General features: G+C 35.6%; 2 protein-coding genes and 1 non-coding gene across 8 annotated transcripts; 2 read left to right on the top strand and 1 right to left on the bottom strand.

Moving 5' to 3' along the window:
• The first annotated feature begins 3 nt into the window (after positions 1-3).
• LOC103971330 (uncharacterized) lies at positions 4-4949 on the top strand. Of its 6 annotated transcripts, none has more exons than XM_009385325.3 (5): positions 4-165; positions 233-359; positions 3615-3736; positions 4072-4356; positions 4504-4949. In XM_009385325.3, the coding sequence occupies exons 1-5, from the start codon at positions 37-39 to the stop codon at positions 4774-4776; spliced, it is 936 nt and encodes a 311-aa protein (XP_009383600.2). In that variant the 5' UTR covers positions 4-36; the 3' UTR covers positions 4777-4949. The 6 variants fall into 6 exon arrangements, with proteins under 6 accessions (XP_009383600.2, XP_018675996.1, XP_018675995.1 ...); XM_018820451.2 differs by having other exon boundaries at positions 233-307; XM_018820449.2 differs by having other exon boundaries at positions 7-165; positions 4072-4341.
• A 9135-nt stretch (positions 4950-14084) lies between these two features.
• On the top strand, positions 14085-19289 carry LOC135652821 (transcription elongation factor SPT4 homolog 2-like). Its single transcript, XM_065174083.1, has 5 exons — positions 14085-14319; positions 14612-14703; positions 15148-15203; positions 18831-18892; positions 19008-19289. Exons 1-5 carry the CDS (start codon positions 14179-14181, stop codon positions 19056-19058), a joined length of 402 nt encoding a protein of 133 aa, XP_065030155.1. The 5' UTR covers positions 14085-14178; the 3' UTR covers positions 19059-19289.
• Positions 19290-21625: 2336 nt separating this feature from the next.
• Positions 21626-21709, bottom strand: TRNAM-CAU (transfer RNA methionine (anticodon CAU)). The gene is given in 2 exon segments: positions 21626-21661; positions 21672-21709. It is a non-coding gene; the product is annotated as a tRNA-Met (tRNA).
• Positions 21710-21719: the final 10 nt, after the last annotated feature.

The following is a 21719-nucleotide window of genomic DNA, read 5'->3' on the forward strand; positions in this document are numbered from 1 at the left end:
CTCTGCAGCAAACCGCTCCGTTGTTGTACAGCACATATGTCAAAGCACCCTCCACAAAACTGCTCTGCTGCCATACGAGAGAGCGAGAGAGAGAGAGAGAGAGAGAGAGAGAGCAGGCTGGAGAGGAATTCGCGCGCCTCGACGGTCGCCAGCCGCCCGCGCCAGGTACGAAGTCGCCGCTGTCGCCGTGTCCTACGGCGTTGTTATCTTCGTCTGATCATGGAAGTTGCAGCTGTCGGATTGGATACTAGACCTAGAAGGAGGAGGAAGAAGAAGAGGAGGACGACGCCGGCATCGCTCTAAAGAGGTAGAACTCCTTCGTGCTCAGCCTCCAATAATAGAGTTCATGGATCTGGCAGGTATTTGTCGTTTTGTGAACTACATCGACTAGGTATTTTGCATCATACAATGTGTATCCTTTAACCTTATCTTTCTGCCTTTGCTGAGTAACAATGATCGATTCATGAATAGATAATTGAAGTCTTTTTCTCTAGTTCAGATGCAAAGGCGCATTTTAGTGCGGAATGTAGTCGACGATTTGCTTAACAGATATGATTTCAGAATTTTATCTGCCTTAAGTATTTCAGGAATTTAAGGGTTAGTGCGAACTTGAACTTTTCTTATAATAATTCACCCTGAGAACTCTTTCAAGCTCACTATCAGTAATTTGTCTTTCATGCTTTACGCCACACATTTTTAGAACGTGTATCAATCGGCATTGCTTGGAGTTTCATAGAGGTAAGGATGCAAACATTGACCCTCTTTGGACCTGCATTGGTGGGAGTCTCATGCTTTAGTTTTGCTCTTTATTTTCATTTTCTCTAGAAATTACGAGCCATTTTTTTGGTAAATGAAGTGAGATTGATTGGGAGAAGAATAAATGGGCTGTTCTTTGAGGCTTGTTTGTTGAAAATACAAACACATATGTTGAGACTGGCAGGAAGTATGATCTGGTGAAATAAGTTTGGAGTTCGATACTGGATCCATCCATCAGGCAGAGAAATGGGCTTCTGATATGATAGATATGAGCCTTTCACAAGCATGAGTAGATTTTCATTTCTTCACAGACAAAACACATTCAAGATTGTTTTGTTGTTAACAGTCTCTGTAATTTCTGCTAAACAAATCACCCTTGTTAAAGTGCATAATGTATATACTCTGTACGTCATTGAACACAAAAGAAAATCAATACATTGTCTGTCAATACAACCTTAATAAATTTGGATGTAATAAAGCCACAGTGAGAAAGTCGATAATTAATCTGTTTTTGTGAAAAGCTCATAGGTCAATAACAAATCAAAGCCAAATGAAAAAAAAATCTCAATATAGAAGCTAAAATTGGCAGATTCTGGTAGATTTTATTTGAGAAAAAAATTACCTTAGGTAAAATCATTAAAATACCTGAAAATCATTAAAATTTAGCTGAGAAAGCTAATATGACTTTGTGAATTTCCAGGAGTAGGCTTTTTTGGTACATTTATTCAGCCAACTGTGAATCTGCAAACTCTTCAAATTTTATCTTGTTTGCTTGACTATACAAGATGGTAACTTTTATCATTTCTTCTGGGAGGTCTCACATCCACAGAGCAGCATAGAAAATACATTAAGTGCCAAGTATAGGTAATCTGTCAACCAGTTGCCCGTGTCCAAGTCCACTGGCGCTCAACTACCAAAAGACAAAAGTTCTCAAGCTGGTTGAACAAACTGTGTCCCTTTCTTTTGATTTCATCAATAGTTTTCCATATGGGTATTGCTTAAATCTTGACTTGTGCTCTTGTCCAGTGATTTAAAAAGTGCTAGGCGCCAAAAGGCGCTAAGGTCAAAAAACGCTCGAGGCGCTAGGCGCTCGCCCGAGCGAAACGAGGCGCTAAAATATAAAAATATATAATATAATTAATAAATATAATTATTTAAAATTTTAAATAAAAATATGCTATTAAATTAAGAAAATCTAAGATACAAAATCATAATGTCACATTAACAAAAAGTTTCAAAATTTAAAATAATATATTATTAATCTAATAAATACAAATACTATTATTAGTATACTGTTAACAGTATACAGAAGGAGAAGAAGGAAGAGAAGTGTAAGGGGATGCTGACTGAGAAAAGAGGAAGTGGCAGTGGGAGCGGGAGTGGAAGTGTAAGGAGGCAGCGGCAGCAGGAGCGGCGACAGCGGCAGCGGGAGCGGGGGTGGGCGCGGCGAGCAGCGACAGCGGCAGCACCAGCGAGCAGCGAGGAGCAACAGTGGCAGCGGCAGCAAGCAGCAGCAGCGGGAGCAGGAGTGGCGAGCGGCGACAGTGGCAGCGACAGCGGTAGCGAGCAGCGACAGCAGCAAGCAGCGGGAGCGGTAGCGGCAACGAGCAGGGTTAGGGTTGGGCAGCGACAGTTGATATTGGTGCTTTAGTTGGTTCGATTGAACCAACTAAAGCACCGGAGACCGAACCAGACCTAAAACGTTGGTTCGGTCACCTGGTTTAACCCAGGCGCTCGCCCGAAGCGCCCAGTGCCTAGGCGGCGCCTCTTTGAAACGCCCCGCCTGGAAGTGAAGCGTAAATCACTGCTCTTGTCTGGACATATAAACTCAAAGATTCCCTACTGAGTGTTACTTGTTTAATCGATTAAATTTGGCATGGTCAATTAGTATTGGTTGAGTCTCAGTTCATGTCAAGATGGTTCTAGGATCCAACCATCTCCAGTCTTAGAATAAATTGGGTTTGGTCAAGATTCCCAACTGAAAATAACTTGCATATTAGATTAAGTCCGGTGTGGTCCATAGTTGCCACAATTATTTATGTCGAGAGGGTGGTTCTAGGAGCTACCCACCTCCAATATCAATCTTCATCCTGGGACAACAAAAACCACTGTCAAGTATTGTTTGAGAGCATAGCCCAAGAGAGCCTTCTATTGTGTTCTCCTCTCCAGAGTTGATCTGCACTGGGATACATACATACTATTGTGGTTTGTCCTTTTTATATGTTTTCAATATATATGAAGCTTAAATACTTCGCTTTGCATTTGACATGGCAGATTACTTAGCATTTTGATGTTTCTAAGTGAATTTTCTGTCATTGGTGGCTTACACATTTAATCCATTGTTGAAACTTATTGATAACTTGGTCATTAACATATCTAGTGGTATAATCTCTTTTCATACTGTTATGGAGATTTCTTTTCTGTAAATGTAAGTGCCTTTTGCTGTTGTACATTAGAATGTAATATTAGATGATGCTTTGCAAAGATGCTTCAACCTTTCTTATTTGCTAAGCTGATATCGGGCATTCCCATGATGTACAAGGTTGTTGAGAACTCATTTCATCAATTACACTGGGATGCCACTTTCATTCGGCACTGGTGATCATGGAATGTTTAGAACATTGCTGTGCCTCTTATTCCAACAACACTAACCTAAAAAGGATTTAAGATGCCATATTTAGATGAGTATATCATGTTAAACAAGCTTATGAACCAATTCATACATCCTTATGCAAGTAAAGGCAAATGCATAAACATTAATGCTTGAAAATTTCATTTGTGTCATTTATTCCTTTACCTACATATACAGAATGGCATGTTCTTATAATATAGCATGTTTTTTCTGAAAAAATGTTCAGGTCCTGAGTTAAAGGAAATGATTGGTAGCGGCATTTTTGCAGTTAACAATGATGATGTTCAATTAGAATCAGAGAATTCTTTTTTGACTTCTAGCTATGGGACATATTCACATAACTATCAGGTATTGTACTCTATCCACCATGAAAATTAAATACTGTTTAAATTTCTGAATTGTAGCTTTTGTAAAACTTTAATTTCTGTGTTTAATTTTATATACTGTGAAGGGAAGTGTTAAATGCTATAGTTACCCACACTGGTTATGATTTACACTTATGCACGAGAAATTTTTTTCACTGAAATTATTAATTGAATGCAAGATCTTTGAATTGATTGTGAACAATTATAAATATTTCATTTTGTGAGAACAATTAGATTCCTGACCTTAATTTTGATTGCCTATAGATATATGATTGTTTTATTGTGTAACCGTAATTTCTTTTTAATGCAATTGGCCAGTTCTGTTTCAATGGCAAAGGAACCATTTTACCTGAGAAACCAATGCTATTGGCTGGGGTTGCCAAGCAGCGAGAATTAAGTGGAACTCTGCTGAGTGAATCAGAACCTAGATTGAAGAAACGATTATCTGATGCGAAATCCAGGGAACTTAGTGGGCATGGCATCTTTGCTCGTCCACGAGAAGTTCCCCTTAGGCCATTGGCAGCACAATATTTGGAGCTGAATGACAAGGGCCTTGGAAGAACTACGCCAAGAAAATCACCCCCAACGGTAAATATTGCACAAGTCAGTCAGTTGATGCTTAAATTTTTTGGTGCCTCGACTTCTTTCCCCTTATGTTTCTCTTCCTAGATGTGCATTATATTGTGGCTTTCTTCCTACTGTCTTCTTTAAATATGTATATTTGATGGTTCTGTATTGTGACTATGGCAGCGTACTGCTGGTCCAAACAATTTCTTGTTTGGTGATGAAATTCCAGCCAGAACTTCCAAGAAAATGCATGCTAAGAAAATAGCAGATCTAATTGGCAATGGCATCTTCAAAGATGTTGCACCGCCAGGATTCTCTGAAAAGACACGAAGCAAAGCAAAGCTGAAAGAATTGATCGGTAATGATATCTTTGCTGATAGGAAGGATCCTCCTCGATACTACTTTGGTGGTATCCGCAAACCTCCAGGTGGTGAGAGCAGCATCACACTAGCTTGACATTTCATTTCTTGTGTTCTTCCTGAATGTTGTGTTAAAGGTATTTGATCCAAGTTGAGGTATCCTTCATGATGTTATCCTGGTATCAGATGATCTAATGATCTAGTCGATCCTGGAACTTTGTGACAATTTGTGACACATTTAATGTGACAATTGAACTTATTTCATTATAATTGCTGTTTGCCTGTTACCAGTATGGTGAACTACTCTCTTACTAAAGATATGCTACTGTTGTAGTCTTTCTGGAGAACAAGAGTGTCAGCCTCAGGTCTTACTAATTTGATCAAACCAGATTTCTCTTGATGCATACGAACAGTGGCGTGGCCATCGTTAAATGTGCTGATTTTGATTAAAAATAAGAATGAATATTAAATAAATAAACAAACAAAAAAAGAGAAAAGAATCCAAAGGTGCATAAGGATTCATCAAGATTTCTACTGGATTCAATTGGTAATCTAAATGTGGAGGGATTAATCAAGATTTATCCTAGGTATTGTCTTATATCCTAGCCCCCAATTTATGCAACCTCGATTGAGTTAAATACTTTGGGAATCCAATGTTTCTATTACCAATTTTAAATTTGAGCAGTCGGTGAAGCTCGATGTTGCCTTTAAAGAGGCATCGACCCTATGATTCTCTCCTCCCGAGGTGCTCAATTTTTGTGACCTCAGCTTCATACATTGTCGTTGTATCATCTCGAGCCTTCTAGTTTTCATTCACTTAGTTCCCAACAAATTATGTGGTTCTTGATGAGGAGCTTTCAGGCTCAAGGAGAGTAGTGTCTCAGATTCCACCTTGTTGTTGGTTACTTCAAATCTAAAACAAAGGGCATGCTCATAGGTCTACCTATCAGGTCCCTATAGAAACAGATCTACTCTACCCCTAGTGGCAAGTGGCAATAGCCAAATCATTTATATGGACTCATTGCCAATCTGCATTATGGTCTTTGAGGTTGGATAGGTGAGATTTTAGATAAAGTCAACTAACACTTGACTTTTAATTAGCATCCTTGGCATGTAGTAGATGTCGAGTTCAATCAACAACTTTAATTGCCCCCTCAAGGCATTAGATTTTGAAAAGATCTACCGGTTAGTGAATATTAGGGTGTTGGCATTAGAGAAAAACTCTGTCACTCCACACGTTATTGAAGTAATAAATCGATCTCTGAATACCTTCTACTTCTCAAATTAAGGTTGTGTTGATGACGAAGGAGGTGATGACCAAGCATAATCAAAGTTCATGTGATAGGTAAGAATAGATGTATTGTGGTATAATAGCCAGGTAGTTATTAGGCTAACAAGGGTTGTATAGAATCTTTCAGTAATATTGACATTGCTAGAGCTCTTCAAGACTTAGAGAAATCACTTATTGCTTGATCGAGATAAAAAGTGATTGAATACTGTAATATGCCCCATTAGCATTTGGACTTCCTTCACTAAGGTAGGTGGCTTTATCTCTTAGATGGTCCTCACCTTCTCTAGGTTTCATAGTAATCCCCCTCTAGTGAATGATGAACCCTAAGAACCTTTAAGATTAGACTTTAAAAATACATTTGATCGGTTTCAAACACATGTTGAATCTCATAAGAGTCTTGAAAGCCTCAATCAAGTCTTCCATGTCTGAGTGTATCTTTTTACTCTTCACGAATATATCATCCATATAAGCCTCCATATTCCGTTCAATCTATAACTTAAATATTTTATTTATTATTCATTGATAGATTGCTTCAATAACTCAAAGGGGGTAACTTGGTAGCATTATGTGCTAGTATCCATAATAAAGTGTTCTCTTGAACTTCGAATGTTATTTGGAGTTTCTTATATTTAGATAAGGCATCATATAGCTTATCTTTTAGACAAACATTATTCAGATCACTATAGTTAATACATATTCTTTATTTGTCATTAGATATTTTAATTATTATAATATTTGTGAGTCACTTCAAGTACTAGACTTTGGGGTTGCAATTGCTTTTAACAACTTGTCCACTTCTTCCTCGATAACTTATTGATAATCTAGTGTAAACTTTCATAGCCTAGAAAGTTGATGAGTTTTATTCTTTTGTCTTCGATGAGGGCTACCCCAACCCTTACATTCCAAACAAGGTGGCTTGGGTCCATAGAGACTTTGATCAATAGGTGATCCGGCGTGAGATATAGTGGTTAGAGTTTTGACTCATCTTACGGATCCAATTATTGGATTGACATTAGGGCCTTAAGTGTAAAGACACCAACACTTAAGCAACATTTATACTATTTGGTTAGGTTGCTCTATAGTTTTCGACTGACACAGGGAAACTTCATTATCATATAATGTGTGGATGCCATAGCTCAAAGATGTTGAAAGTTGACCTCCCAATGACAGTATTTAAGGTTGAGGGGATGTTGACTATCAAGAATGTTATTTTGATCATTTTCAAATAAAAAGTCAACCTCCCGATGATACCATTGTATGAGGGATGTTGTTTTGATCATTTTCTAGTATGGGCTCGAGCCAAATGTATTATAGAAATTCAACAAATCAAGAGAGGAGATAGATTTACCATTAACCAAATCAAGATAGAAGACATTTGGATGAGGTTAATAGAGTTCAAACTTATTTTTTAAAATACACTAAAATAGAGTATGTCAATTAAACTATTTATATCGATTATGACCCACTTGATAAGGGCGTTCATTATTCGAACCAAGACTAGCAAAGTAAGATCATAGTTTGGATTGAGATGGTTCACCTTCTCCTGAAGGTGATTTGTGGATCCTCGTTGAAGCGATGTCACTTCTTGATGTTGTTTCAAGCAAAACCTTTTTAGCCAAGGAGCTATCCCTCTTAGCAGACCATTAATGATGACATCAATTTGCATCTCTATGGGTAACTAGGATTATGGAGATATCTTTCCGAGTTAGTTTTTCGTAAGATGTCTACCTCTTATAAACTTTTATTATTGGTTCCTTTAATTTAGGATAGTTATTAGTATCATACTCGTGGTCTCGATAAAATTTTTGATATTTGACTTTGTCATGCCTTTTGAGAATAACCTCATTGGGTGGAGCTTCTTCGATAATCTCTTCTCTTTGATATAAAGAGAGACTTCAGTGAGACATTTAATATAATGAAGTTTTTTCTATTGAATCTTGGATTTTGATGATGAAATCAATTGATAAGTTTATGATCTAATCTATATTTTAAGTGACGCAGGACTAACTTCGATCAGAAAAAATAAATAGATTAAAGTAGGAGAAATCGGATGTTGGGTCGGAGTGAAACATGTCAGGAGATTGAATGTTAAGCCGGAGGATCGGTCGACGTACCGGTAAAAAGTCTTTGTGTTATGAGTTCGGGCATCGGGTCGAAAGATCAAACATTGCACTAAGGAGATCAGAAGTTGCAGGAGTCAATATATCGATCGGGCAATACGCTGAATGAGAGGACGATGCGCAAACGGATCGGACGATGTGCTGGAAGAACCAATGACTTGCCAGACAACATATGATTCGTGCTTTGTAATAATTTGTCTAGATCGAATTAGTTTAGGTCTAATTGAGTTGATATTGAGATAAAACAATATCAACTTAATTACAGGCTCATTGGGCTTGAGCTAGGGCTGTTTTGGGCCAAGTGATACCCATGCAACAATCCTTAGTAGGCCCAAGCGGTGCCACCGCTTGGGACTCGACCTCCCAAGTTGTCTGGGTGATGGTACCACCCAGACATAGTCTTCAAGACTATGTCAAGCGATGGTACCGTTAGATTGGACGATGGTACTACCCAATGTTAGTGTCAGACTAGACGGTTGTATCATTTAATATCATATTGACAAGTGATGATATCATCGATTGTCAATCTATCAGGATGTGGTACCGCCTAATATTGGTGATGGTACTGCCAATACCTCGAAAACCTAAGGATTTGAATTTTGGCTCTAAGTTTTGAACACATTTGGAATACACACGAAAATAGAGTAAAAACTCTATGATTCCAAGATTGTAAACTCTATTAAGTATAGAGTCCCTCATCCAAGAGCTTAGTGATAGTCCTAAGAGAGGTATGTGAGGGAACACTTGTAAAAGAGGGTTGTAAAGGTTCTCTTATAAACTCATGAAAAGGAGAAAGAGTGTAAGGGTAGTTGATCTTCGCTCGTTGAAAAAAGATCGGTAGTGGAAGTCGATGGCCTCGAGTGAAAAGGAATCGGGAGTGGATGTAGGTCACGACGACCGAATCACTATAAACTCAGTGTGCAATTTCTATTTTGCTTTTCATTATCATTGCTATTACCTTCTGAGTTAATTACATAATTCACTTAATCTAAGTCAAGCACTCTTTTCCGATATCGGTTTTTATTGAACATAATTTTTTTAAATTGAATTTTTTTTCGAAAGCACTAATTCACCCCCCCCCCCCCTCTTAGTGTCAACTTGGTCCTAACAGTTGGTATTAGAGCCAGTTTCTCTCTGTTTCGTTTAACACCTAAGAAAGATGACTTTTTTTGGCTTTTAAGAAGATCTTTCTATCATTCGTCCTCCTATGTTCAATGGGATGAATTACACATCTTGGAAAACTTGAATTAAAGTTTCCTTGCTTTCTTTAAATTTTGATTTATGGAATATAGCCTAATTTGGTTTTGAAAAGTCTTCCAAACTAATAAACGGATGGAATAATTTAGAAAAGAAGATTTTCTCCTTGAATGCTAAAGCGATGAATGCTTTGTTTTGCACTTTAGATAAAAATAAGTTTAATTATATTTTGATTTATAAAATTGCACATGACATTTAGCATACACTCGAAATCATGCATGAAGGCATGAGTAAAGTTAAACATTCTAAGATAAATATTTTGATGCATGATTTTGAATTATTTCAAATGAAGTCAAGTTAAACTATTATTGACATGTACACCCATTTTATGGATGTCATCAATAGTTTAAAAGCTCTTGAAAAATATTTTTTGAATCTTGAACTTGTTAATAAAGTTTTACGATCTCTTTCTAAAAATTGGGATCCGAAAGTAACTGCAATACAAGAGGCAAAGTACTTAAATAATTTTCCACCGAAATAATTTATTGGTTCATTGATAATAGGAAATGACGTGCAAGGTATATGATGAACATGCGAACAACCTTCCAAAGAACATGAACGATTTGACACTTTATACAAATGAAGACCACTCGAGCAAAAGCTCAAGTGATGATGACTTTAAACTCCTCATAATAAAATTAAAAGAAGCTCATAAAACAAGAATCTAAGAATAAAAATGAACTTAAAAAAGATAAAATAACTTGCTATGAATGCAATCGGTCGGGGCACCTCAAAAGTGAATGTCCACAATTGAAGAAGAAGATGCTCGCATAAAAGAAGAAAGCACTCAAGGCGACATGGGATGAAACAATTACATCCGAAAACAAAATAAGTGACTCAACCAAAACCCTTTTACTTTACTATGAAATTACTTGATGCATTTCTAGTAATTTTAAAAAATTAAAAAAATTAAGTATGACAATTGCATGTTAACTCCTAGCACTAAGTATGAAGAGTTAGATTCGCTTAAGAAGAAAAATGTATTACTACAACAAATAATGTAATGAAAATGTAATGAAAATCATGCTTGATGGTTTAATAATGTAATGAAAATGTTAAAAGTTTTGGTATCATGCTTGATGATTTTATATTATGCATGAGGATTTGAGGTAATGATGATTTGAAATCTTATGTTTTGAAATCATGTGTTACACTTTTGATCTTGATGATTTTTGTGATAAATCTTATTTTTTGGTTTTAAACATGATGTATGGTTTTGACATAAAAAAAAAACTTGGGCATGCTTACATGAAATAAATCACTTAAATTAGAATAAAAAAAATAAGAATGCATTATTCTTGAGAATGTCTCTATCCCTAAAAGCTTATCAAATCTTTCAAAAAGAGATTAATGAATTATTTATGTATTTTGAATCTCTCAAAAAAGTGATTTTGATGATTTGACAAATTAAATCTGAATGAGTTTTATTCGAATCATGAATTTTATACTCAAGATTTTTTGAATCAAGATCTTTGATCTCCCAAGATTTCTTTTCACCATTTACTAAAGAGGAGAACTATCCATATAAATCATGGTTTATCTTGATTTTTTGATTTTCAATGACTTAAGTTTTTCATTTGAATCAAGATCATTTATTATGATTCATCTTTTCACTATTTGATTTATCCAAAAGAATCATAATTTGTCTCTTGATATTCACAACTTAAAATTTGTATTCATGAATTATATATCTCATCACTAAGTTAATTTTTATTGATATATTTCATGTGATGATTTGAAAAATAATGTAAAGGGAAAAGTTTTACACTATTGTAATCTTCCCTTCTTTTTGACAATAAAAAAAGGGGAGAAAGAAAATTGCTAGCATCTAAAGAGAACCATAATTGCTAGCTTGAATGTTAAACTTAGGCATGTTAAATCTCCTAAATGCATAAATTCTTCTTATACATTTTTTGGATCATGATCTTGATTTCTCAATTATTATGACTTGAGTTTTCCTATAAATCAAGATTTTTTCCTTTAACTAAAGAAGAGATGTATTCAGATTAATCATGATATATCACTTGACTTCTTGATGTTTATGACTTGATTTTTATTATATACAATTGACTTGTATTTATGATTTGTATATCTCATGATATGATTGAATCATTGATGTAAAAAAGAGAAAAATTATACTATTATATTCTTCCTTTCTCTTTGACAATAACAAAGGGGGAGAAAGTCTTGCTAGCTTACACATCGCAAAGAAAATATAAAATTGCTAGCTTGCATGTTCTAAAATATTGTAAACTTTGCTAACTTGCATGTTCTAAAATGATGTAAAACTTGCTAAATTTGCTTGCTTGCAAATTACAAGGGAAAAAAATTGCTAGCTTGCACATCTAAAGAGAAGTGCTAGCTTGCACATTTCAGGAGGATGCAAAAACATGCTATCTCGCATATCTCAAAAGAAGTAAAATTTTACTAACTTTCATATGTAAAAAAACTCACTAGCTTGCATGTTCAAAACTTGCTATCTTACTAGCTTACATATTTCAAAATTTTGCTAAGTTGTACTTTTCCTTTTTATTGGTGACAAAGGAGGAGAAGGTATGATGATAATCATATATGTAATGATGATTTTATATTTTAAAAATATACATGATGATTTTTTATTATGGATGCAATACTTGAACTTATGATGTATGTAATAATATGATGTAATGCATGATTGAAATTATGGCATGTTGATAGGGAGAGTTTAGTTTAAACTTTGTCATCAAGTGGTTGTCATCATCAAAAAGGGGGAGATTATTGAATCTCAAATTTTGATGATAAAATCAATCGATAAGTTTACGATCTAATCTGTGTTTGAAGTGACGCAGGATTAACTTCGATCAGAAAAGATAAATATATTAAAGTAGGAGAAATCAGACGTTAGATCGGAGTGAAACATGTTAAGGAGATTGGACGTCGAATTGGAGGATCGGTTGACATATCGGCAGAAGGTCTTTGTGTTGTGAGTTCGGGCATCGAGTCGAAGGATCGGACATTGTTCCAAAGAAATCAGAAGTTGCGGGAGTTAACATGCCAATTGGGCAATATGCCGAAGAAGAGGACGAAGCGCCAGAAAAACCAATAATATATCGGACAATATATGATTCATGTTTTATAATAATTTATATAAGTCGAGTTAGTTTAGGTCTAATTGAGTCAGTATTGAGATGAAACAATGCCAACTCAATTAGGGGCCCATTGGGCTTGAGTTAGGGCTGTTTTTGGGCTAAGTGATGCCCATGTAGCAACTCTTAGTAGGCCCAGGTGGTGCCACCGTTTGGAACTCGACCTCCTAGGTTGTTTGGGCGGTGGTACCGCCTAGACCGGTGGTGATATCTCCTAGATATAGTCTTCAAGATTATGTCAAGTGGTGATACTACCACACTGGGCAGTGGTACCGCCTAATGTCAGATTGACAAGCGGTGGTACCGTTAATTGTCAATCTATTAGGCGATGGTACCGTTAGTACCCCGAAAACTCGAGGATTTAAATTTTGACTCTAAGTTTTGAAGTCATTTGAGGTCTATAAATACCCCACAATTTTTTACTTGAAATACACATGAAAATAGAGAAAAAATTTTGTGATTCCAAGGTTATAAACTATTTTAGTATAGAGTCCCTCCTCCAAGAGCTTATTGATAATCCTAAGGGAGGTGTGTGAGGGAACACTTGTAAAAGAGGGGTGTAAAGGTTCTTTCTTGGACTTGTGAAAAGGGGAAAGAGTGTAAGGGTAGTTGATCTTCTCCCATTGAAAGAAGATCGGTAGTAGAAGTCGATGGCCTCGAGTGAAAAGAAATCGGGAGTAGATATAGGTCATGACGATCGAACCACTATAAACTCGGTGTGTAATTTCTATTCTATTTATTATTATTATTATTATTAATTTTTGAATTAATTATTTAGTTCACTTACTCTAAGTCAAGCAGATACTGATTTTTATCGAACGTAATTTTTTTAAATTAATATTTTTATCAAAAGTATTAATTTATCCTCTCCTCTCTAAGGTCTAGACTTTTGAGGAGGTGAGGAAGTGGTTGCTGAGGTCCTATTGGTACTTCTCTTAGGTACAATCATTCCTCATTCTTTGTCTTCCCATAATAAGGGTTAGTTTCAACGGTGATATGTTGATTTGCTTGTTGTAGTAGGTTGAGAAAAATCGTTAGTCCTTTTGTCAATTGATCATAAAAAACAATATGGCTTTAGGCTCTGCACGAAGGTGTGAATAATGATCGATGGATGTACATTGATTACCCATCAAACTTAAGTGAATCTCGAGGCATAGTTGACCAAGGACTCCTCATCCCTTTCATGGATGCTATACGATAATTCATTATTTATTTTCGTAATGAATTGTCTATTTTCAGTGTCGGCCACTAGCTCAAATTATTTTATTTTTGGCCAAATACAGGGTGTTGAGAAACATGTTTAATTCATATTGATTGGGTAAAACAAAGATAATAATTTTTTTGGTTTAGTATATAATACTTATCATTATAAAGTTTTGGATCGCATATAATTTTTTAAATATTATAAATCATATTAATCAACACTAATCATGCTTAGTATGACTCTATCCGAGTCTAAAAGCATATAGAAGAAAAAACATATAAAAATTCTCTTTTTTTAAGGTTATGATGAATTTTCAGTGGATATTAAATGATATAATTTAATAACGATAATATACATAAAGCAAGTTCTTTACTCGCACTGCATCGTAACACAAGTCGCGAGGTGAGTGGCGCCATAATCGGACACTTAAAGCTGATGGGAAATTAGGGAGGCTTACCGCATCGCCGAGTTGAACACGACGAAGCGAGGGACGAGTGCGGCGATGGCGAGCGGGAAGCGGAGCGATTACTTCCGTGGGGATGAGGAGGACGATCGGGCGCCAAGCTTCGCCCAGATCCCCACCAGCTTCGGCCACGAGCTTAGGGCTTGCCTCCGCTGTCGTCTCGTCAAGACCTACGACCAGGTACCCTCGTTTTTCCCCCCACTTCGCTTCTTGCTCTCTTAGGGTTTCTTTTGTGATTTCGATCTCTTTCTTGTCGTCCACTTCTATCTTGCTTTGTTTTCTTTAGATGATCACAATATTCCTTGCTAGGTTTAGGGTTTATTTTGTTCTTTGTTTTGGATGATTAAAAGTTCTTGTAGATGATTTGTTGTTGTCGGACGTTGTTTATTTCTTGATGCAATCGTTGCTTTTTTTTTTGTTATATAGATTCTTTTTAGTTTACGTGGATGTTGATGCCTGTGGCGTCGTTCAGTTCAGGGAATCTGGATGTGAGAACTGCCCCTTCTTGGAGATGGAGAAGGAGCATGACAATGTCGTAAATTGCACCACCCCCAATTTTACAGGGTATGTCGTGATACCTCTCTCAATACTTTTGGCTTCTTCTCTTTTGGATTTTCCAAAATTATCTTTACTGAAATCGATGGCTGCGAATCTCTATTATCGTTGACCCTGTAAACTTGGCACAATTGTGGTTTTTGGCGTGCTGTATCACATTTCCCGATAGCTACTTCTTTGATATACCTGGTGAAGCTGCCATATCCATTTGAGATTCTTCCTAATTCAGACTGCTGGCATGGCCTGGTGCAGTGACATGATAAAAGAGGAAAAATACCAAAATATGATTATATACAGATTCATGCATGTGCCTATTTTCTACCCCTTTTTTATTTTTTTTTTCTGAAACAATATTGGCCGCTTTCCTGCTAAATATTAAATTTGATTGAGCTTGTTTTATGGGCTACAAATGAAATGTTTGATCTTGCATTAAAGTTAGTTCACATTCTGCAGGATAATTTCAGTCATGGATCCAAGTAGAAGTTGGGCTGCTAGATGGTTGAGAATTGGTAAGCTTGAAGTTATAACTGTTGCTTCGAGACACTTTAACTTTTTGGATATTGAATGGCTCATAAAATTTTAGTTCCAAGATATGTTTATGCCCTCGTAAGTTGTTCTCTGCTCCAAGTTTCCTGTTATGTGAAATTTTGTGCATAGACATGAGTTTAATCTTTACTCTTTAAATCCTTTAGATTTAACAAAGGTGCAACTCTGAATGCTATAATGTTTGAATTAGATTTTTCTTTCTAATAACTCTATTAATCCAATACTAATCCAGATGAATTCGTTTTAACATATTGTTAAATTGATGACTGCTTGGCATCAGTGATCATGAGGATGTTATAGTGAGCTTCATCTGCACATCCAGCATTTGATTTCCATTTGCAAAGTTACCTAGGACTTTCTCTGGTTTCAATAGGGCAAGAAAATTATTCTTAGATTTTAACAGATTAGGGTGTCCAACACACACACAGAAAGTAATACGTATACAGTTATTAAACATATTGATGATTGACAAACTTATGAATAGAAGAATGATGAATGCATGAAGGAAACAAAGCAATCAAAAGTGAGTCAATGCAGGAAAAGATCCTGTGAAATATATGAACAAAAGGTAGTCTTATAGTTTCTTATGTACTCAACCTATTTAGCTTATATATTGGAATAGTGAGAAAAATAAACCTCGTTGTTCTCCTCAGCAAGGACCTAAATAGGAAAGAAAAAAACGAAAAATGAAGGGTGTTATTTTTTGGCCATGGTAGACAAAGGTTGTCCCAAGAAGATCAAATCATGATGTTGCTAATGTATTACAGGTAGAGCTATAAATTGCAACCTAATGGTGTCCCATGATTAGAGAAGAAGAATAGGAAAAACATCTTAATTGAAAACATATGAGCAAGAACCGACTTAAGTATTATGAGGCATGGATCCATTGCTGCGTGGCCTCCATGCAGTATTGCCATGGTGCCCATTTATGGTCTTGAGAAATGCAGACCCTGCTTTCAGAATAGTGTTTGTGTTCATACATGCTCCTGTATTTAAATCAGATAACTAATTTTCTGTTCCCACTTTCCAATGACCTTGTGGTTCTTTCACTGAAGTCCACTTTTATCAAAACCAAAGCTGTCAAAACTCAACTTCTGGGTTCCACCCTACGTTCAGTGAACCAAAGATCTGAACTCAGACAACTTCTATTATAAGTCTACTTTAGTGGCTCACTTGAAGTAAACAGAATGTAAAGTAGATATGGACAGAAACTTCAGATATTAAGAGTTCTTTTGTAAGTGGCACTAAGACCAAACATATGAAATGGCATAACTGAAAAAGATATGAAATAAAAAATGTTTTAGATATTTTTTTAGGTATATTTCGACTATGTTTTGATATGTGATCATTTAATGCCCCTTTGATGAAAGACTTTTTTGAGATGGTTCTGAGATCAATTTTGGTCTGAGTGAAATTATTGGCACTTAGGATACAATACATATCCAAAAAGATACTGTTCTAGATATGAGGATGCAGCATTAATGAAAATAAATGGAGCAAGATGCTATTAGTCCTGGAAAACATAGGTATAGATGGATAGTGCCACCTGAAAGTCAGAAGAGGATAAATGGTTTAAAGTGCTTTATACACGTTAAAACAAGATGTCTAGATGCACCACAAAGGTGAGGCATGTTGTAACAGATTATTGGTCCCTTGAGAGCTAAGGAGAATAATAACATTGCCATTATCAGTTCTCGGTAATGACAGAAAGATCCATAAAGCCACTGTCCCAACTATTTAGCAACAATAATTGCGTTATAGTTGTCATTTAACTTTAACATAATGTTATCTTTCCATCTTTTTTCTGCATTTTAGTGTAAACATCAACCTGAAATGTAATATCAGCATCCGCCCATAGTTGGATGGCCTGCAGTCATGTGAAGATCTGTGTAAGCATGTCTTACGCTTATAATGGATGTGCATGTGGAATATTTTAGGTATTCTTATATTGGCCCAAAGAACCTAGAGTGACTGCTCTCTTTTGTCTGGTCCATTGAGCCACTAAATATGGCATAGAGCACAGCTGATTTATATGAGTTTTTGACTAGAAGACATTTCATCAAAGTTTATGTAATTGGACAGAGCTTCTTTCCAGTTGTGAATCATTAGTAGTTGACCTCAGAATTGTGTTTGGAACCTTAAAAAAATGCTAGGATGAAGGCTAGAAAGCAGGACTATATGACTATAATTTGTCTTAGTCTTATATCTTGGTGACCTGGTATACAATTGTTCCATGTAGACAGGATAAACAGGATATGATTGCATCAGTATCACTTAGAATAGTTCTAACTCAGAAACTCAAGTTCAGGATCTATAAAAATGGAGACTTAATGGATTCCAAACTTCCAACTCGGTGAAATGGATCAAATTTTATAGTTGTCTGATTGTAGAAAAGCTTTTTGCAAAAGGCAAAGCACTTGCATTGTACTTAAACTACAAAGGATTCATATGGACCCTTCAACTAATGTCTTTGTTAAAAGAAAACCAGTATAATATAGAAGACCATTATAAACTTATGATAAGACTGATTTTCTCATTCATTTTATTTGAACTTGTGGCTTCTATCTGTTTAGCCATCTGTCTGAATTTTCAAGGAACCTAAGTGATCCAAGTGGCTTCTTCCGCCTCCCCCCTCCTCTCTTCTCTTCCTCTAGATAAACATAAGCAATTTCAATCATTTGAGATGTGCAATAATTATTGTTATATTCTGTTTTAATTTGATTAGACTAAGACTTGTGAGTTATCTCTTTTAGTTGATGATCCACCCGGATTAAAATCCTGATTTGGGTTTCTGAAATTTTGAAATGGTGGTGTGTTTTGTTGTTCATGTGCACCGAGTGATCTTGGACAATTTCAGGATTGAAAATCGCAAGAGTAACATCTTGGTTGCCTTTTACTGAATTAACTCTTCCCATTAGATGATTGTAGCATAGAAGTCAAAATCCACGTGTGACTAGGAAATTATAGATGCATGCTCATCGGCTGACGACAGTCAGATATCGGTGTTAAAGATTGTTTTAGGCTCACAGTGAGATATTTTGTGGTCTTATGATGGGACACTAGAACCCCAATGAGGCTGATATGTCGACAAAAGATCAAAGAAGCTCTGGATACAGGAAGGGAGAAAACCATGACCAAACTAATTTTAGTGGAAATTGTAGCTCAATATCAACCTCGAAAGTTGCAAAATACCATGTTGCCTATTCAAATATTTGGTACTTAAGGTTACTCCTTTTTCCCCCATTCAGATCTTAAATACTCTCTCATCAAGTATTGGTGATCACTTGTCTGGTGTCTGGTACCCAATGTTACAGTCCATTAGGAATCTAAATTGTGGCCTTCTGATTACAAGATCAGTTGATCCTAAATGTTAAAGACTAAAATATAAGTTCCTGTTAATTTTTACCTACTTGTTTATCTGTTAAAATCTGGTTATGGAAATTTTGTTTATGATTGGTATTATAAATTCAGATAAAAGGAACTAGCATCATTTCTTGTGTTTTTTTTTTGCAATATTTTAAAGTGCCTTGTAAGCCCCTTTTTTTCCAATTCATAAATCAACATGTAAGCCCTTCTTATGGCATCTACAGGGAGGTATATCCCCGGATGCTATACACTGGCAGTCTCTGAAGAACTTCCAGAGGAGTATCAGGTATGTCTTACAGTTTGGTTTGTCATCTCAGTAGTTTCAACGGCAGTCTGATGCATATTTTGGAGTAATAAAAGAATATAATAAACTGAAGTCTGATACATCTCTGCTGGTGCAGGCAATTTGTGCCGATAACAATGTTCAGTATGTGCCTCCTAAGCGTGCATAAATTGCTCGACTTAGTTTCTTATGTCCGAAGCAAATGCGCATCAACTGTGTGGTTGTGCCAGACAGACCAGAATCACTTGGGGTGCAGAATCGAGTTTATCTACCTTTACAGGGACGGTTTTTGTGTATGATTTATGTATTGTTCCAGTTAGGTTCATCATAGACGTCGTCTTATGGGAAGCCTAACCTTAACAAGAAATTTCTGATAGAAAATCTAATCAGTTTAAGAACCTGACCAATCTCTAGTACTACTAGATGGAGCAAAGGAAGTTAATCACGTCATGTCATACGATTACCAGTGTGAGAACCTATGTATTAAATTATAAAATGATATTATGTGCTAAGGAGGTTCAAAAAGAAAAAAAACAATAGTATCAAAGTAATAAGTTGTTTGTCAAATTTACTACACAATGTTTTCAGTATTTAAGAACGTTAAAAAAATTATTTGGGGAGGATATTCAAAATGATAAAAGTAGGGTTAATTATATATTAACTTATGTAGTTAGTTATTTTGAATATTTTGATCCTTATATTTAAAAAGTTGTATTGCTATCCCTATAATTATGAAATTGAAACGTTTAGGTTTATTTATTTTAACGATGTTAGTTTTATCTGTAGAAATATAAAAATAATAGATAAAAAATAATTTTAATATTTTATGGTAGATGGTGTTGGTGGCGGACTATGGTGTCATTGATGTTAATGTTGATATAGTTTGGTTTCCTTCGACGATGATAAGGTTTGTACTTATTGCGATGTCATTTGTCGTCATGAGGAGCACGTCATTGGTTTCATTATTGCTTGTTTTGTGTCTATGTAGTTGGTGGTGGTCATTTTCTATTTCTTCGGTCCTTTGCCATCCCATTCTCCTAGGAGCAATGTCTCGAAATTCCTAAATCCCTCTCACCTTGTTACCGTTGAGGATGGCTTTGCCCATCCTTTCCCTCTCTCGATCTGCTCCCACTCAGAACTCTCCACAACGTGAAAGAAGCACCTTGTCGCTTCCCATGACTTATTTATAGTTGTGCTCATCCTATGCTCCAATAGCCTCGCACACAATGACGATGATATAAACGAGCTCACATCACGCCACAGATTGCAGGAGACCATTAAAGCAATTAGGTTGGCAATGGATGCCACCCTCTTTGGCATGGTGTCGGGCGAGTGTGGTTGCAAACGGGTTGGGGGAGGCAACGAAGTGTTTTTTATGCATGGTGAAGAGTTTCGAGTGAGAGCAGACTAAGGGAGGGGGTGGAGAGGGATTTGGAGATTCCAGCATGATCGGAGAGGGATTTGGAGATTCCAAGGCACTACTTTTAAGAGAATGGGATGTCAGAGGAGCGAGGGGACAACCATTTGTGTTGACACAAAGCGAGCGATGATGAGGTCAGTAGTGTGCTCCTCATGAAGGGAGATAGCGTCACGGTGAGAGTGGGACTTATCGTCGTTGAAGGTGGCCAGACAATTACAACGACGTTGACGTCCGTCATCAAATGTTTAAATTATCTTTTTATTTTTTATTTTCATATTTTCATCAATAAAATTGATGCCGTTAGGATAAATGAACATAAATATTTTACTTTTATAATTATAAAAATATCAATAGAACTTTTTAAAGTAATATCGAGACGTTAAAATAGCTAACTAACAAAAGTAATATATAATTAGCCCATAAACATATAAGATAATATCATTGAATTTTTTTTGTTTCAGAATTTATATTTATTAAAGTATAAGAGAATATTATATATTAAGGAGGTCCCAAAAAAAAATAAAAGGATAGACGTTAATGTAAAAAAATGTCATTACATAATATTTTCGTTATTTAAGAAGGTTCAAAAAAATTTTGTAGAGAACCTTCAGAAAGAAATAAAATGATAATTGCGGTGAGAGAGGCTCGAACTCTCGACCTCAGGATTAGAACTTTTTATAATTACTTTTATAATTATAAAAATACCAATAGAACTTTTTAAAGTAAGATTGAGACGTTAAAATAGCTAACTAACAAAAGTAATATATAATTAGCCCATAAACATATGAATTTTTTTTGTTTCAGAATTTATATTTATTAAAGTATAAGAGAATATTATATATTAAGGAGGTCCCAAAAAAAAATAAAAGGATAGACGTTAATGTAAAAAAATGTCATTACATAATATTTTCGTTATTTAAGAAGGTTCAAAAAATTTTTGTAGAGAACCTTCAGAAAGAAATAAAATGATAATTGCGGTGAGAGAGGCTCGAACTCTCGACCTCAGGATTAGAACTTTTTATAATTACTTTTATAATTATAAAAATACCAATAGAACTTTTTAAAGTAAGATTGAGACGTTAAAATAGCTAACTAACAAAAGTAATATATAATTAGCCCATAAACATATGAATTTTTTTTGTTTCAGAATTTATATTTATTAAAGTATAAGAGAATATTATATATTAAGGAGGTCCCAAAAAAAAATAAAAGGATAGACGTTAATGTAAAAAAATGTCATTACATAATATTTTCGTTATTTAAGAAGGTTCAAAAAATTTTTGTAGAGAACCTTCAGAAAGAAATAAAATGATAACTGGGGTGAGAGAGGCTCGAACTCTCGACCTCAGGATTACTCTTTGCTATGAGACCTACGCGCTAGCCAACTGCGCCACCACCCCACGATGCATA

The sequence above is a fragment of the Musa acuminata genome, chromosome BXJ3-11 (genome assembly GCF_036884655.1).
Source record: "Musa acuminata AAA Group cultivar baxijiao chromosome BXJ3-11, Cavendish_Baxijiao_AAA, whole genome shotgun sequence".
Classification (NCBI taxonomy): domain Eukaryota; kingdom Viridiplantae; phylum Streptophyta; class Magnoliopsida; order Zingiberales; family Musaceae; genus Musa; species Musa acuminata.

Coding starts and splice junctions, on each gene's coding strand:
- LOC103971330 (XM_009385325.3), top strand. CDS start 37: ATGTCAAAGCACCCTCCACAAAACTGCTCTGCTGCCATACGAGAGAGC. Junction 3,737..4,071: donor CATATTCACATAACTATCAG/GTATTGTACTCT, acceptor GCAATTGGCCAG/TTCTGTTTCAATGGCAAAGG. Junction 4,357..4,503: donor CAACGGTAAATATTGCACAA/GTCAGTCAGTTG, acceptor TGACTATGGCAG/CGTACTGCTGGTCCAAACAA.
- LOC135652821 (XM_065174083.1), top strand. CDS start 14,179: ATGGCGAGCGGGAAGCGGAGCGATTACTTCCGTGGGGATGAGGAGGAC. Junction 14,320..14,611: donor TCGTCAAGACCTACGACCAG/GTACCCTCGTTT, acceptor GGCGTCGTTCAG/TTCAGGGAATCTGGATGTGA. Junction 18,893..19,007: donor AACTTCCAGAGGAGTATCAG/GTATGTCTTACA, acceptor CTGCTGGTGCAG/GCAATTTGTGCCGATAACAA.